This window comes from Thalassophryne amazonica, chromosome 11 (genome assembly GCF_902500255.1).
Source record: "Thalassophryne amazonica chromosome 11, fThaAma1.1, whole genome shotgun sequence".
NCBI classification, from domain to species: Eukaryota; Metazoa; Chordata; class Actinopteri; order Batrachoidiformes; family Batrachoididae; genus Thalassophryne; species Thalassophryne amazonica.
Genome location: NC_047113.1, coordinates 80101869 through 80119568, shown reverse-complemented (window position 1 = coordinate 80119568; position 17700 = coordinate 80101869). Strand labels below are relative to the sequence as shown.

The 17700-nt window shown below is 43.8% G+C and overlaps 1 protein-coding gene across 1 annotated transcript in view; it reads left to right on the top strand.

Moving 5' to 3' along the window:
• The first annotated feature begins 12750 nt into the window (after positions 1-12750).
• tbc1d2 (TBC1 domain family, member 2) overlaps positions 12751-17700 on the top strand; it is a 105723-nt gene continuing 100773 nt past the window's right edge. Inside the window, exons 1-2 of the mRNA XM_034182270.1 lie at positions 12751-12879; positions 13772-16640. Of these exons, the coding sequence (XP_034038161.1) occupies positions 13776-16640 (2865 nt within the window). The 5' untranslated portion in view covers positions 12751-12879; positions 13772-13775. The remainder of the gene's footprint in view (positions 12880-13771; positions 16641-17700) is intronic.

Below are 17700 nucleotides of genomic sequence, written 5' to 3'. Positions count from 1 at the left end.
CCATGTAGCTGTGTGATGCTGAACCAGCATCCTTTGCCACTGCTCACATTCCTGGACCCAATCTCTTATATCCTTAAACATGCCTGGCCAATAGCACCGTTGACGGACCAACTCTGCAGTCCATTCCATGCCCTGATGACCATGTTGCTGATGAAGATTTAAGGTCTCATGTCTTAGAGAAGCTGGTAAGAGGAGCTGAAGAAATTCCTCCCCACCATCAGGACGATAAGCCTGCCGGAAAAAGACCCCATCTTGCTCCACAAACCTTTTACGCTGGTGAAGCAAGAATAAAGCACATTTCGAGAGATGCCGCCTCTCTACAGCAGAAGGTTGAATTCTCCACTGCAAAAACACTAGGACCTCTTTTAATAGGATCATTCTCCTGTAAAGACCTAAGGTTGGAAGCGGAATAGCCTGGAAGGGCTAAAACCAGAGACTGAGTGGCAGCCTCAACTGGATGTGACAGTGGACCATGCTGCAAAGCTAAAGGGGCTGCAGTACCAGGCAATTGTTGGACCAGGGCTTCAGAGCCTGAATATTGCCACTCTACTGGTGGTTGGCTCTCACTGCGGTATTGTATCACTTCCTGTTCCGGAGCACAGCGGTGTTTTTCTGTATCTGTTAGCTGTTTAATCTGCGCAGTTAGATTGATCTAGTTATCTAGATTACGATTTGTTTCCCAGTGTAATCTTTACGTGTCTTAACTAAAGCACTCCTTCTGCTGAATCACCTCTAAATTATTTAGACATTATTCACTTTGCGTGTTTTTAGGAATCCGCTAGCTTAGCGTAGCTACTAGCTCTTAACCGATTTAGCATGGCGGCTTCTCCTGTATCTCCCGCACTTTTCTGCTCTGGGTGTGAAATGTTTAGTTATTCCTCGGCCTCCTTTAGCAGTAACGGTACTTGTAATAAGTGTAGCTTATTCGTAGCTTTGGAGACCAGGCTGGGCGAATTGGAGACTCGGCTCCGCACCGTGGAAAATTCTACAGCTAGCCAGGCCCCTGTAGTCGGTGCGGACCAAGGTAGCTTAGCCGCCGTTAGTTACCCCCTGGCAGATCCCGAGCAGCCGGGAAAGCAGGCTGACTGGGTGACTGTGAGGAGGAAGCGTAGCCCTAAACAGAAGCCCTGTGTACACCGCCAACCCGTTCACATCTCTAACCGTTTTTCCCCACTCGACGACACACCCGCCGAGGATCAAACTCTGGTTATTGGCGACTCTGTTTTGCGAAATGTGAAGTTAGCGACACCAGCAACCATAGTCAATTGTCTTCTGGGGGCCAGAGCAGGCGACATTGAAGGAAATTTGAAACTGCTGGCTAAGGCTAAGCGTAAATTTGGTAAGATTGTAATTCACGTCGGCAGTAATGACACCCGGTTACGCCAATCGGAGGTCACTAAAATTAACATTAAATCGGTGTGTAACTTCGCAAAAACAATGTCGGACTCTGAAGTTTTCTCTGGGCCCCTCCCCAATCGGACCGGGAGTGACATGTTTAGCCGCATGTTCTCCTTGAATTGCTGGCTGTCTGAGTGGTGTCCAAAAAATGAGGTGGGCTTCATAGATAATTGGCAAAGCTTCTGGGGAAAACCTGGTCTTGTTAGGAGAGACGGCATCCATCCCACTTTGGATGGAGCAGCTCTCATTTCTAGAAATCTGGCCAGTTTTCTTAAATCCTCCAAACCGTGACTATCCAGGGTTGGGACCAGGAAGCAGAGTTGTAGTCTTACAGACCTCTCTGCAGCTTCCCTCCCCCTGCCATCCCCTCATTACCCCATCCCCGTAGAGACGGTGCCTGCTCCCAGACTACCAATAACCAGCAAAAATCTATTTAAGCATAAAAATTCAAAAGAAAAAATAATATAGCACCTTCAACTGCACCACAGACTAAAACAGTTAAATGTGGTCTATTAAACATTAGGTCTCTCTCTTCTAAGTCCCTGTTGGTAAATGATATAATAATTGATCAACATATTGATTTATTCTGCCTTACAGAAACCTGGTTACAGCAGGATGAATATGTTAGTTTAAATGAGTCAACACCCCCGAGTCACACTAACTGTCAGAATGCTCGTAGCACGGGCCGGGGCGGAGGATTAGCAGCAATCTTCCATTCCAGCTTATTAATTAATCAAAAACCCAGACAGAGCTTTAATTCATTTGAAAGCTTGACTCTTAGTCTTGTCCATCCAAATTGGAAGTCCCAAAAACCAGTTTTATTTGTTATTATCTATCGTCCACCTGGTCGTTACTGTGAGTTTCTCTGTGAATTTTCAGACCTTTTGTCTGACTTAGTGCTTAGCTCAGATAAGATAATTATAGTGGGCGATTTTAACATCCACACAGATGCTGAGAATGACAGCCTCAACACTGCATTTAATCTATTATTAGACTCTATTGGCTTTGCTCAAAAAGTAAATGAGTCCACCCACCACTTTAATCATATCTTAGATCTTGTTCTGACTTATGGTATGGAAATAGAAGACTTAACAGTATTCCCTGAAAACTCCTGTCTGATCATTTCTTAATAACATTTACATTTACTCTGATGGACTACCCAGCAGTGGGGAATAAGTTTCATTACACTAGAAGTCTTTCAGAAAGCGCTGTAACTAGGTTTAAGGATATGATTCCTTCTTTATGTTCTCTAATGCCATATACCAACACAGTGCAGAGTAGCTACCTAAACTCTGTAAGTGAGATAGAGTATCTCGTCAATAGTTTTACATCCTCATTGAAGACAACTTTGGATGCTGTAGCTCCTCTAAAAAGAGAGCTTTAAATCAGAAGTGCCTGACTCCGTGGTATAACTCACAAACTCGTAGCTTAAAGCAGATAACCCGTAAGTTGGAGAGGAAATGGTGTCTCACTAATTTAGAAGATCTTCACTTAGCCTGGAAAAAGAGTCTGTTGCTCTATAAAAAAGCCCTCCGTAAAGCTAGGACATCTTTCTACTCATCACTAATTGAAGAAAATAAGAACAACCCCAGGTTTCTTTTCAGCACTGTAGCCAGGCTGACAAAGAGTCAGAGCTCTATTGAGCTGAGTATTCCATTAACTTTAACTAGTAATGACTTCATGACTTTCTTTGCTAACAAAATTTTAACTATTAGAGAAAAAATTACTCATAACCATCCCAAAGACGTATCGTTATCTTTGGCTGCTTTCAGTGATGCCGGTATTTGGTTAGACTCTCTCTCCGATTGTTCTGTCTGAGTTATTTTCATTAGTTACTTCATCCAAACCATCAACATGTTTATTAGACCCCATTCCTACCAGGCTGCTCAAGGAAGCCGTACCATTATTTAATGCTTCGATCTTAAATATGATCAATCTATCTTTGTTAGTTGGCTATGTACCACAGACTTTTAAGGTGGCAGTAATTAAACCATTACTTAAAAAGCCATCACTTGACCCAGCTATCTTAGCTAATTATAGGCCAATCGCCAACCTTCCTTTTCTCTCAAAAATTCTTGAAAGGGTAGTTGTAAAACAGCTAACTGATCATCTGCAGAGGAATGGTCTATTTGAAGAGTTTCAGTCAGGTTTTAGAATTCATCATAGTACAGAAACAGCATTAGTGAAGGTTACAAATGATCTTATGGCCTCGGACAGTGGACTCATCTCTGTGCTTGTTCTGTTAGACCTCAGTGCTGCTTTTGATACTGTTGACCATAAAATTTTATTACAGAGATTAGAGCATGCCATAGGTATTAAAGGCACTGCGCTGCGGTGGTTTGAATCATATTTGTCTAATAGATTACAATTTGTTCATGTAAATGGGGAATCTTCTTCACAGACTAAAGTTAATTATGGAGTTCCACAAGGTTCTGTGCTAGGACCAATTTTATTCACTTTATACATGCTTCCCTTAGGCAGTATTATTAGACGGTATTGCTTAAATTTTCATTGTTACGCAGATGATACCCAGCTTTATCTATCCATGAAGCCAGAGGACACACACCAATTAGCTAAACTGCAGGATTGTCTTACAGACAAAGACATGGATGACCTCTAATTTCCTGCTTTTAAACTCAGATAAAACTGAAGTTATTGTACTTGGCCCCACAAATCTTAGAAACATGGTGTCTAACCAGATCCTTACTGTGGATGGCATTACCCTGACCTCTAGTAATACTGTGAGAAATCTTGGAGTCATTTTTGATCAGGATATGTCATTCAAAGCGCATATTAAACAAATATGTAGGACTGCTTTTTTGCATTTACGCAATATCTCTAAAATCAGAAAGGTCTTGTCTCAGAGTGATGCTGAAAAACTAATTCATGCATTTATTTCCTCTAGGCTGGACTATTGTAATTCATTATTATCAGGTTGTCCTAAAAGTTCCCTAAAAAGCCTTCAGTTAATTCAAAATGCTGCAGCTAGAGTACTGACGGGGACTAGAAGGAGAGAGCATATCTCACCCATATTGGCCTCTCTTCATTGGCTTCCTGTTAATTCTAGAATAGAATTTAAAATTCTTCTTCTTACTTATAAGGTTTTGAATAATCAGGTCCCATCTTATCTTAGGGACCTCGTAGTACCATATCACCCCAATAGAGCGCTTCGCTCTCAGACTGCAGGCTTACTTGTAGTTCCTAGGGTTTGTAAGAGTAGAATGGGAGGCAGAGCCTTCAGCTTTCAGGCTCCTCTCCTGTGGAACCAGCTCCCAATTCAGATCAGGGAGACAGACACCCTCTCTACTTTTAAGATTAGGCTTAAAACTTTCCTTTTTGCTAAAGCTTATAGTTAGGGCTGGATCAGGTGACCCTGAACCATCCCTTAGTTATGCTGCTATAGACGTAGAATGCTGGGGGGTTCCCATGATGCACTGTTTTTCTCTTTTTGCTCTGTATGCACCACTCTGCATTTAATCATTAGTGATCGATCTCTGCTCCCCTCCACAGCATGTCTTTTTCCTGGTTCTCTCCCTCAGCCCCAACCAATCCCAGCAGAAGACTGCCCCTCCCTGAGCCTGGTTCTGCTGGAGGTTTCTTCCTGTTAAAAGGGAGTTTTTCCTTCCCACTGTAGCCAAGTGCTTGCTCACAGGGGGTCGTTTTGACCGTTGGGGTTTTACATAATTATTGTATGGCCTTGCCTTACAATATAAAGCGCCTTGGGGCAACTGTTTGTTGTGATTTGGCGCTATATAAAAAAATTGATTGATTGATTAGGCATCAGCATTTCTGTTACTTCAACCCGAACGGTACCTGATTTCAAAATCGAAGGCAGCCAGCTGAGCAGCCCATCGGTGCTCCGTAGCCCCCAATTTTGCAGTCTGGAAATGACTCAGGGGATTGTCAGTGTACACTATACACTTGTGACCCAACAAGTGTTCACGGAACTTCTCCATCATGGCCCACTTGAGTGCTAAGAATTCTAACTTCATGGAGCTGTAAGTTGCCATGTTGCGCTCAGTGGGCCGCAACCCCCTGCTGGCATAGGCCACTGGTCTTACTCCACTGTCTATCTCTTGGGAGATAACAGCTCCCAGTCCACTATAACTAGCATCCACTTCCAAAATAAATGGCTTAGAAAAATCTGCAAAAGCTAAAACGGGCGCAGACACTAGTGCCTGCTCACACTGCGGAGTCCATGCCGCCTCTAAAGCTTTTCCCAAACCCTTTTTGGACTTTGTACCTGCCAGTTCAACCACCAGCCGGTGTAGAGGGCCCGCCAACCTGGCAAATCCCTCCACAAACCGGTGGTAGTAACTGGCAAAGCCCAGGAACGACTGCAGCTCTGAGGTATTGGTAGGACGCTCCCACTGAGACAGCTTTAATCTTTTCAGGGTCCGTCGACACCCCTTGGTCCGAGATGACATGGCCCAAGTACCCCACCTTACGCTGGAAAAATGAGCACTTCGAGCCGTGCCTTCAGGCCTTCTGTGTTAAGCCGCCCAAGCACCATCTCCAGACGCTGAAGATGTTGTTCAGAGGAGGAGTAGACCACAATATCAAGGTACAGCAAAAGAGACTGACCTTGCTGGTCACCAAACATCCTCTGCATCAGCCGCTGGAAGGTGCTTGGGGCATTACACAAGCCAAAAGGCATGCTGTTAAACTCAAAAAGGCCAAAAGGGGTACAAAAGGCCGTTTTAGGATGATCTGCCTCAGTCACAGGGACCTGGTTGTAACCACTGGCTAGAGCGAGTGTAGAGAACCAGACAGCGCCTGACAACGAATCCAGTGTCTCCTTGATCCGAGGCAAGGGGAAAGCGTCCTTCCGCGTTTTACTATTAAGCAAACAGTAATCCACACAAAGGCGTAGGCCACCATCCTTTCTCACCAATACAATTGGTGAAGCGTACGGACTGCTGCTTTCCCGAATGACTTGAGACTCCAGCAGCTGATTTATATGCTGCTTAACTGCCTCATATTCAGAAGGCGGGATACGGCGATACCTCTGGCGAATTGGAACATCATCCACCAGGGGTATATCATGTGATAGGAGAGTCGTACATCCCAAGTCGTTTTCATGCTGGGCAAAGACTGACTCAATGTTGCAACAATGACTTCACCTTCTCCTGAACTCCTAAAGCAGGTAGTTCCAGAGATACTATTCTATCAGGCACAGAGGGCGAAACATGAGAATTTGTAGACGCCAACAGAGTTCTATCCTCAGTCACCCCAGCTGGCAAGCTCCCAATCTGCTCCACACCCAAACTACCAAGTGTGGTCCGTGGGTAAAGCAGGACGGCCTTCATCCCCACATTAACCACAGGGATATATGCAGTCCCTCGAACCACTCTCACTAGGCATGGGGAGACAAGTAAACCCGCGGCTAACCCAGTCTCTGGTGGCTCTAACAAAACACTCCATCAGACTCATCTGAACAAGTGCAAGCCACCAACTTCATGGTACCTCCAGGCACCCGCACCACTCGTCTACCCGGCCCTTTACCGTACTGGTCATCAAATCCTCAACTGGACCCACCTCATGGCATTTCTGTAACGCAATGAGGACCGATTTAGGGGCCTCTAAAACAGCCGGTGTATCAAAAAGAGATGAGCCAAGTGCAGTAAAAAGCGAACCATAACGCTTGATGACATTCATCCCCAAAACACCAGGAACTGAAGAAACAGCACCAGGGGGGGTCCCTAACCACTAAAATGCCACAATGCAGAATAACCTTACCACACAGCTCAACATCAAGCTCTAAATAGCCAATGTAAGGAATTGCCAGCCCATTTGCTGCTCTAAGCTGAAGCCAATTACAGGAACGGAGGCGGTCCTGACCCCATATTGCAAAATGCTTCATGAACTTTCTGTAATGGTAGAAACCATAGAACCAGTGTCCACAACACCCCCGATTGACACATCTATATTTGAACATTGCGCAATCAGTCCGCTGGCGGTATCCAACTGTGAGCCTAAGGGTTCCCCACCTGAGCCCAGATTATCATGCCTGGGTTGATGCTGATTAAAGACCCAAGAACAGGTCCAGTTCCTAGCATAGTGTCCTGTTTGCCGACACATTAATGGAACTGAACCTGAGCTACTCTAAGGAATTAGGGGCCTGCAATGATACAACAGTTTGAGTAAGTCTATTCAACTGTTCTTGCTGCTGCTTTATTATGTCCATAAGCTCTCTTAAACCAGGCTCTGGTGGCTCACCCTGCTTACTTGACTGGACACTGCCTTGCACGCCACACTGAAGGCCAAAAGCCGAGGGAACAGAATAACTACGGCCTCTAGCACCACTTAGTAGGCCCTCGCACTCCCACCGGAGCTCCATCAATCTAATGTCTGGCTGCCTACGAACAAGTTGTTTTAGCTCACGACGCAAAGCACTATCAAGTACGTGTTCAGTAAACTGGTCTCAAAGCAATACCTCAGCATTAGGGATCCCACCTGGTGCCTGCTGTCTAACCCGAGCCATCAAAGCTAGCGAAAACTACTGAAGGCTCTCACCCTTGAGTTGGTACCGAGCAAAGAAATATTGCTGCAAAGTGATGTAAGATTGATGACATCCATAAAGCTCCTTCAAAATGGCAAGAATTTTATCAGAGTCCCCACGTTCAGCAGGTGGACGGAACTTAATTTCCTGTTTGGCTTCTCCTTCCAAATGATCAAAAACAAACAAAGCACGTCAGCAGCGGCCAGATGTCGGGCACGCCTCAACCTCCTCGGCCCACTCAGTTATCCCCAGCCCAGTCCCTCCATTAAACATAGGGCAGCTACGGTCCCGAGGTACGACCACAAATCGCTCTGTGACAGCAGGAAGAGGGGACACTGTATTTACTGCTGAACCAGACGGCTGAGAGGCGCCCCCATGTGGGTCCAAAGCCACTGCATGCTCCCGACGGAGTTGCTCATTATCTGCTTGAAGCTGTGAAACAAGATCTTTTAACTGCAGCAATTCCTCCTCCATGTCAACTGAAGAAAGATGCCAAAAGCCCCCCCCAAAAAAAGAGATCCTAAAAGTTTGGGTCCTAACCACCTCCGCTGTTCTGATAGATTTTTCATAAAAAGCTAACAATTTAAACCACCAATACTACTAACAAAATAAAAGGTCTCTGCCCCCTTAATTTCCTGGTAATCCTGCCGACAACGCCAAAAATGTGGCAGGAGGGTGGAAGAGAGAGAGCGCGATATAGCGCTCAGGTTGGAGACCTAATAACAGATTGACAAAGTTGCTGACAACGCCACCTAGGATAGGCCTAGGACCCTGCACAAGGCAGACAGGTTCGTTTTTACCTTTTTGAATTAAGGGGAACAGAGACCAAAAGGAACTATAAAAAGAATATACCTTTATTTATTCCCAACCTTGATAGTTAAAATCACCCCATTTACCAATATAGAAAAGAAACACTAAGTGGAAAAAAAAAAAAAACAAACTCAATAAAATTACAAAACTCTCACCCACACACACAAAAAAAACCAAACAATATATTACAGTTAAAAACCACATTAAACACGTAGGGCGATGATAAAAAAAAAATGACACTCTAAAATACAGGTATGGGATAAATTTGGAACACAATGCCAGCACGCGATATGTTTCTCTTTTTTTCGCCCACCTCTGGCTTTGTAACCCCTACAATGTCCAAATTGTTACCAGACTGTTAATAAGATGCAGCTTGGTCAAACACCCAGGATCCAGGAAATCAGCAGCAGCAGGAGTTACGCAAGGCATGGCCAGCCTCTAAATGATCAAGCCGACGCAGCTGTCCCCAGCAGCCACCGCGGGAGGTGCAGCCTGGTCCCGCTGTGATGTAAACACCACATTAGCAGACCAAAATAATTTATAATTGTTTATAAAAGACAGAAACCAGCAACTCACCAGTAAGAAGACGCACCGGTCTGCTCAAGACCCCAGTGGAGCCGCACTGCCAGCCTCCAGACAACGTGCGTACAAGCGCACAAAGTGCCACGCTATAAAAAAAATGACATTATAGAACGACAAAAGACAACTGAATGGGCCAAAAAGGCAAAGGCGGCCGCTTACCCCAAATCAGATGCTGGTGACCCAAACACGCCCGTGAACAACAGCAGCTGTAAGCTGCAGTAGTGCTCAGAGTAAAGCAGCACTCCAAGCCACTAATAAAGAGCCACCCAAAGTTCCAGAGAGGAAAGAAAATGATGAACACACGCAGTCACCACAGCATGTAAAGCCACTTCAATGCTGCCTCACGGGAGAGACCAGGAAACAAAAGATGAACAAAGCCACAAAACAATGCTGAATTTATATCCCTGGCTCCCATCAAACACAATCAGAATCCAGGTGCGCACTACCAAAAACAGGTAGGGGAGGGCATGCACACTCCACACTACCATATATATATATATATATATATATATATATATATACGAGGTCTCTTAGATAATAAACCGACCCTTTTATTTTTTTTTTTAACTATATGGATTTGAATGACATGCAATTACACCAATCATGCTTGAACCCTTGTGCGCATGCGTGAGTTTTTTCACGCGTGTCGGTGACGTCATTTCCCTGTGGGCAGGCCTTGAGTGAGATGTGGTCCCGCCCTCTCGGCTGAATTCCTTTGTTTCACACGCTGCTCGAGACGGCGCGCGTTGCTTTATCAAAATTTTTTCTGGACCTGTGAGGAATATCCGAGTGGACACTATTCGAGAAATTAAGCTGGTTTTCTGTGAAAAGTTTAACGGCTGATGAGAGATTATGGGGTGTTTCTGTCGGTGTAAGGACTTCCCATGGAGCGGGACGTCCTGCAGCGCTTCCAGGCGCTGTCGTCGGCCTGTTTCGAGCTGAAAACATCCTAATTTAAGGCTTAATTCACCCAGGACATCGTGAGAGAACAGAGAAGATTCAGAAGAGGCCGACATGAGGAATTTATGCGGACATTCCACTGTTTAAGGACATTTTTTTAATGAAAGACGTACGCGCAAATTCGCCGAGTCGTTTCCGTGACGACTCGGCAAATCTGTGTGCGCCGCGACAGGAAAAACACCTCCGTGTTGAAAACCATTTGTAGAATTCAGGCGGCTTTTAATGGCTTTCAACAAGTGAGTAACTGAGAAATTGTTTAACAGCTTGGGCATGTTCCAACTTGCCCGTTAAGATTTCCAACGGAGGTGTTTTTCCTGCCGCGACCCCCCGCGGTCAGGTCCGGCCCGACATGCGACTCTGCCCGCACGTTCTTTCATTACAAAATGACCGTTAACAATGGAATGTCCGAATAAACTCCTCATGCCGACTTCTTCTGAAAGTTCTCTGTTCTCTGACGACTTACTGCGTCAACAGAGCCTGAAATGTGGAAGTTTTCAACTTGAAACGGCGAGACGCTGCCGCCTCGAAGCGCAGATCGCCGTCAGGCGCCGTGGACCGTCCTTAAAGTGACACTACCAGACCAAAATCTCTCATCAGCCGTTAAAATTTTTACCGAAAACCAGCTGAATTTATTGAATGGTGTCCACTCAGTTGTGCCTTACAGTTTTGAAAAAATTTTTATCAAACAAAGCAACAGTCTCTGAGCCATTCCTAAACAATGAAAAAAATCGACGAGCGGGTGGACGACTCCTCACTCAAAGACTGCCCACAGGCGAATGACGTAACCGACAGGCGTGAAAAAACTCTCGCATGCCCACGAGGGTTCAAGCATGTCTGATGTAATCACACGTGATTCAAATCCATATGGTTTTTGAAAAAAATAATAAGGTCGGATACTTTTCTAATAGACCTCGTATATATATATATATATATATATATATATATATATATATATATATATATATATATAGTTAAATATTAAGTATAATAAACAACATATAATATACAGGAGTAGGTATTAAAACCTAAATATTAATATGTCGCCATGCTCATGCATCGGCCCACCTACCCCTCCCCCCTTCAGGAAGAATTTCATGTGGAGCGCCCTCTGATGGGAGAACGGGGTATATACGAAAAAGATCAAAGAAAACATTATGCCTCAGTGAAATTAAATGAAAGAAAAACACAAGATACAAAACTGCACTCAGTTGCACTGTGAAAGTAACAGGTATAAATTTAAAAAACAAACAAAACTTGAAGACTACAAAACGATATATAATAAATTGTGGTATAAAATAAGCACTAAACTTCAATCTCATGTAAGAAATAATTGTTTGTCCTTTTCAGTAAAACATGACACTATATAGATGTAAATTATTATTATTATTATTATTATTATTATTATTATTATTACTTGGCTGGAATTCTTTCCATGTGTAGTGCTGTAGTTTGACCACTAGGGGGTAGAAGTCAACAATATACAGGATAATGAACCCTGTATTTTGTTTTTTATTACAAAACAAAACATGTTCAGTATTTGTTTATTTCAGTCGTGTGTTGTTGTGAGTTTAATTCCAGGAGTTCTCTAATTTTAATTTATGGATTTCATTGCTTAATAATTATTAGTTTGTAGAGTCAAAGCTCATCAGTCCTCCCCGTCACAGCCGGAAATAAAGAAAAATGTATTTACATTTTGAATTAATGTTTCTATGAGCAGTTACTGTTTAGATAAATATTTGGTGTTGTGATTTTTTTTAAATAATTGATAACTATGGTTTGGCAGAATGAAACTAAAGTTTAAGTTGTTTTGAAGTGAATTACAGTGTGACTGTCAAATGACCGTGAACAATGTTGTTATTTTGAAATGTCAAACAGGAAGTCTCTTTTCAGTAACAGGTAGGCGCACACTCTCACGACCTCTCACTAGCATAATTTATGGCAAACCAAACATAGACGTTCTCTTTTTGGCCGAACGTCTAGCCAGTTTCTGGGTATTCTGTGTTAGTACGCGCCCGCGGCCGACGTGCTTGATGAATTCCTGCGCAAAAAGTAGTTCCCAGATAATTGTAATATATTCCTGTGAGGGTAGATCTAATCTAAATCGATTTTAACATTTACCAGTCATAAAATTATAAAGATAACTGAAGTTTTAAGAGTGGCCATAATAAATATTTAAGTACAAAGTTTATGAGCACCTTCACCTTGTTCAAGCACATTGTAAACATTGACACGATGGAGTTTGATGCGGAAGAGTTCAGAAAGATACAATTGGAATGGTTTGATTACCATTTACAGTTGGTGGTGAAAAACTTGGGTGTTAACTTCATATTAAAGTCAGAACAAGAAGCTGCACTGAAAGAGATCTATCTGGGACAAAGAGACACATTCTGAATGTTGTTTCTCCAACGAGAGCGGCACTCTGAGCAGTTTCGCGAAAGTAGTCCGGCGAGCTCAACCTGTGGGCGAGCAGCTATCCCACAATGCTAAAACAACAGAGATGTCGGTCCAGTGAGAGCGACACTGAGCAGGGTGAGGCAGGCGGGGAGAAAAACGAAAGAACTGTGGACGCGCCGCTGTGTGGCGGCACGAGACACAGCAACAGAACAACGAGTAAACAACAACAACAGGTAAATAAGAAACAAACTCCACACCGACGAAGAGATTTACTGTTTTTGACAAACTGTTAAACAGAGCCACGCCCCTTCAGGTGCGATCAAGACACTCACCTGGTGAGTTTTTACAGACGTTTGTCTTCAAGCTGAATATTTTTGGTTACTGGTTGGTCGATGGGACAGAGAAAAACCTGGATTCCGACAAATTTTGTGACGTGGTATTTTTGTTAACATTTAATTAACTGATGTCAGGATCAGGTGAATCCATAATGCAAATAAAAACAGCTTTTCCCCAAATAGTTTTGGTGATGGACTGTTGGTATTTTCTGTTTGGAGGCCGGCGGCGGCTGACTGAATGTTGGTGGACTCGGTGGACGATGCTGTGATCTTTGTGGAATCAGAGTGTCTGGGTTTGTGATGGTCCTGGATGGTATGGCTCTCAGTCACTCCCTGGACTCTGCCATCAGAAGTGTGTCTCTCTGGGTAATTCTATGGTGACAGTAAAATCTGGCCCCATTTTGGCTCGCCATTAAAAATTTTCCTCTGATTGTAATTCCGTCACCATGGGATTGTCTATCTGTATGTGGTCAAAGAGTTGAACTTGTGGAGACATTCACTGATCTCAGCATTGACCTTCATGTCTCTGAGGTCCAGAGATGCCTGGGAAGATCTTATGGAGTCATGAGGTCACTGGACAGAGGTGTCTGTCTGTCTGTCTGTTGAAAATACAGCATTTAATTCCACAAAAATCTAATCTTGTTTTTATCTTACTTTCTTCATGATGTTTTCAGTCTGCTTGTTTTTCAGCCTTAACTGTGAAATGCTGTCGTACTTATTGTGTTTCCATGCGTGATCACAGTTATGTGGATTTCTTTCTGTTTCACTCCCTGTGTTTTTCTGTTTATAGCAGGATGGATGAAAGGAGCCCAGGAGGAAATCCCAGTGCTGCCCCGTCTCACTCACTTCCTGCCCACACTAAGCAGGAGATGCATGACCGAACTGATGGGATCTCAGCTCCAGCAACCTCTGAAAGAAATGAGCAGCATAAAAACCAGAATGCCATACTGAGTTTGCCCAGCCAGCGGACAGATGTGAGTCCTGTCGACGCTGATCGGGCAGCAGAAGAACCAAACCGAACAGCTGCAATCAATTATGGAAGCTACCAGGATCTTCAGCTATCAGAGCAACAAGAACTAGAAGATCATCTATGGACAGAGCAACAGAAACCAAAAGATCATCTATGGACAGAGCAACAGAAACCAAAAGATCATCTATGGACAAAGCAACAAAAACCAAAAGATCATCCAAGAACAAAGCAACACAAACCAATAGTTCCTCCACTGACAAAGCATCAAAAACCAGAAGATTCTTCACGGACAAAGCAACAAAAACCAGAAGATCCTCCACGGACAGAGCAACAAAAACCAGAAGATCCTCCACTGACAAAGCAACAAAAACCAGGAGATCCTCCACTGACAAAGCAACAAAAACCAGGAGATCCTCCACTGACAAAGCAACAAAAACCAAATGATCCTTTGCTGACAAAGCAACAAAAGCCAGATGAACCTCCACAGACAAAGCACCAAAAACCAGAAGATCCTTTGCTGACAAAGCACCAAAAACCAGAAGATCCTTTGCTGACAAAGCAACAAAAACCAGAAGATCTTCAACAGACAGAGCAACAAAAACCAGACGATCATTTGCTGACAGAGCAACAAAAACCAGAAGATCTTCAACAGACAGAGCAACAAAAACCAGACGATCATTTGCTGACAAAGCAACAAAAACCAGAAGATCTTCAACAGACAGAGCAACAAAAACCAGACGATCATTTGCTGACAAAGCAACAAAAACCAGACGATCATTTGCTGACAAAGCAACAAAAACCAGACGATCATTTGCTGACAAAGCAACAAAAACCAGACGATCATTTGCTGACAAAGCAAAAAAAACAAGACAATCGTCAACAGACAGAACAACAAAAACCAGAAGATCCTCAACGGATAGAGCAACAAAAAACAGAAGATCCTTTGCTGACAAAGCAAAAAAAACAAGACAATCGTCAACAGACAGAACAACAAAAACCAGAAGATCCTCAACAAACAGAGCAACAAAAAACAGAAGATCCTTTGCTGACAAAGCAAAAAAAACAAGACAATCCTCAACAGACAGAACAACAAAAATCAGAAGATCCTTTGCTGACAAAGCCACAAAAACAAGAAGATCCTCAACAAACAGAGCAACAAAACCCAGAAGATCCTCAACAAACAGAGCAACAAAACCCAGAAGATCCTCAACAAACAGAGCAACAAAACCCAAAAGATCCTCAACAAACAGAGCAACAAAACCCAGAAGATCCTCAACAGACAGAGCAACAAAAGCCAGAAAATTCTCAGCTGACCAAGCAACAAAAACCAGAAGATCCTCCACGAAGAGAGGAACAAAAACTACAGCTTCCTTTGATAGGTGTACTACATCCAGAAGATTCTCTTCGAGCAGATCAACAACAAGAAAGTGATCTTCCACAAAAAAATGAACACGGAAAACAGCCTCATCCAACAAATCTAAATAGCCCAAAGGTTCCTCCTTTGAAAGATCAACATCAATCTCAAAGTTCCCCTCAGACAGATGAGCAAAATCCACAGTTTCCTACAAAAGATCAACTGAAACTCCAACATCTTTCTCCGACAGATCAATGGGAACAAGAACATGCCCCACTAAAGCTAGATCAACTAAAACAAGACAATACTTGTCAAGTAGATGATCTTCAGAAACACCAATTCTGCAAAGACCCTTTTCTTTCAAAGTGGGAAACACAAAATTACCTTTTCCATCCTGCCACTGAAGATTTAAATGTATCTGCATTAATACTTAGTGAACAGCAGGACCCAGACCTCCATATTTCTGAGACTGAACAGCCAAATATGTTTGATCTCCAAGACCAAGAGGCTGAAGATCCGTTTGTAGACTTGAAGGCCCAGCAGACCTTTCTTCTTGAAAAACAAGACCAAAAGATTCCTGCTCCTGTCAAACCCCTAAACTGCAAAGAGCCCCCCAAAGAGCAAAACAGTCCTCTTCTAGAACAACACAACCTCCAGAATTGTCCTCTCAATGACCAGAGGGTGTCTCCTGCAGACAAGCAAAAGTTAAAAAATTCTCCAACGGTGCACCTGATGCCCCAACAAACTTCCCCTGCAAAACAAGAAAACAACCAAAATCTCCCCAAAATGCAAAACAGTTTAACTGCTCTTGAACAGCAAAACATCCATAATTTTCTTCCAAAAGACCAGGAGACAGCTCTTATTCAAGAAGAGCAAAACGTCCAGTGTCCTGCTCACAGAGTTCAGAAGACACCTTCTCAGGGGGCTCCTCCTCCTACAGACCTGAACATCCAACAGACTGCTCTTGTAGGCCATGTCAACGACCTCCTCTCTCCTTCAGACAGCAGGCCAGACAATCCGTCAATGCTCGCTCCGCCGCTGACCACTGAGACTTCCTGTGAGCTGGTCCAGTCTTGCCCAAATCCAGGGCTGGCCTCTACAGCTGAACCAAAGTTGTGTGGCTTCCTGCAGAAGCAGGGTGGCCCACTGAAGTCTTGGAAGCAGCGCTGGTTCACCTACGAGGAGAAAAAGAATCAGCTGTTCTACTACCGGACGTCACAGGATGTGACGCCGCTCGGCAGAGTGGACCTCTGCAGTGCCACCTTCACCTACCCGCTGAAGGCAGAGAGAGGCACCTTCCACATCAAGACCCCCGAACGCACCTTCATCCTCAAGGTGAGGGACAGCTAAAAGCTCATAATTTTAGATATTATATGTATTTATTCCATCAGATTCTTGATGCAAATTAGCTGCAATTTTTTTTTTTTTTGAAATTCATTGTAGGAAAGACCCAAAACTTTGCCCAATTTTTGTGAATAGTCGTTATAATAAAATGTCCAAAGCAACAGAAAAACAGACTGATGGGCAGATACACAACAGATGATGAGACAACTACTAAAGCATGCAACAGTACAGTTTAACTACATAGGTACAGTACTTAGGTATCTTGTATATGTGCTGGAGGGCCATAGTCCCCTCTGTATGGGATTGATCACCTCCCATGTGGCTGTAATTGTGGCTCCCCATTGGCTCAGGTGCAGGGACCTTGGGCGTGGTGGGCACGACAACACTCACTCCAGAGGACTGTCATGTTTAGGGTATTGGCCCGTTGTCTTTGTGGGTTCTTGGGCTCGGTCTGATGTTTGGCTCAGGGGTTTGTGGTCCTATATGATGTACTCGTGGGGCTGCTTCGCACAAACAAACATACCAAAAAAACCACTGACTGTCAAATTTTTGTAATCCTGAGAGGATCAGCTGTGATGTTGTGTTATTATAGATATATAGAAAACAGGGTGAGAAGCTCGACTTTCCGGGAAGGACTCTGAGTAGAGCCGCTGCTTCTTCATGTTGAAAGGAGCCAGCTGAAGTGCGTCGGGCATCTGCTGAGGATGTCCCCTGTGATCTCCCTGGGGGGGACGCCTTCCAGGCACGCCCGACTGGGAGGAAAGCCTGGAGAAGACCCAGGACACGCTGGAGGGATTCGAATTCCCAGCTGGCTTGGGAGCACCTCAGGAAGAGTTAGCGGACTTGGCTGAGGATAGAGAAGTGTGGGATGAGCTGCTTGGTCTGCTGGCACTGCAAACTGGATTTGGATAAGTCACAGAAAATGAATGATTGAAAGACTGAACGCAAGAAAATGATAGCACATGTGATATATAGTCTGTCGTTATATAGTAGATAAAATACAATAATATTATAAAATGAGATGAAATGAATGAATTGATTAAAAAATATT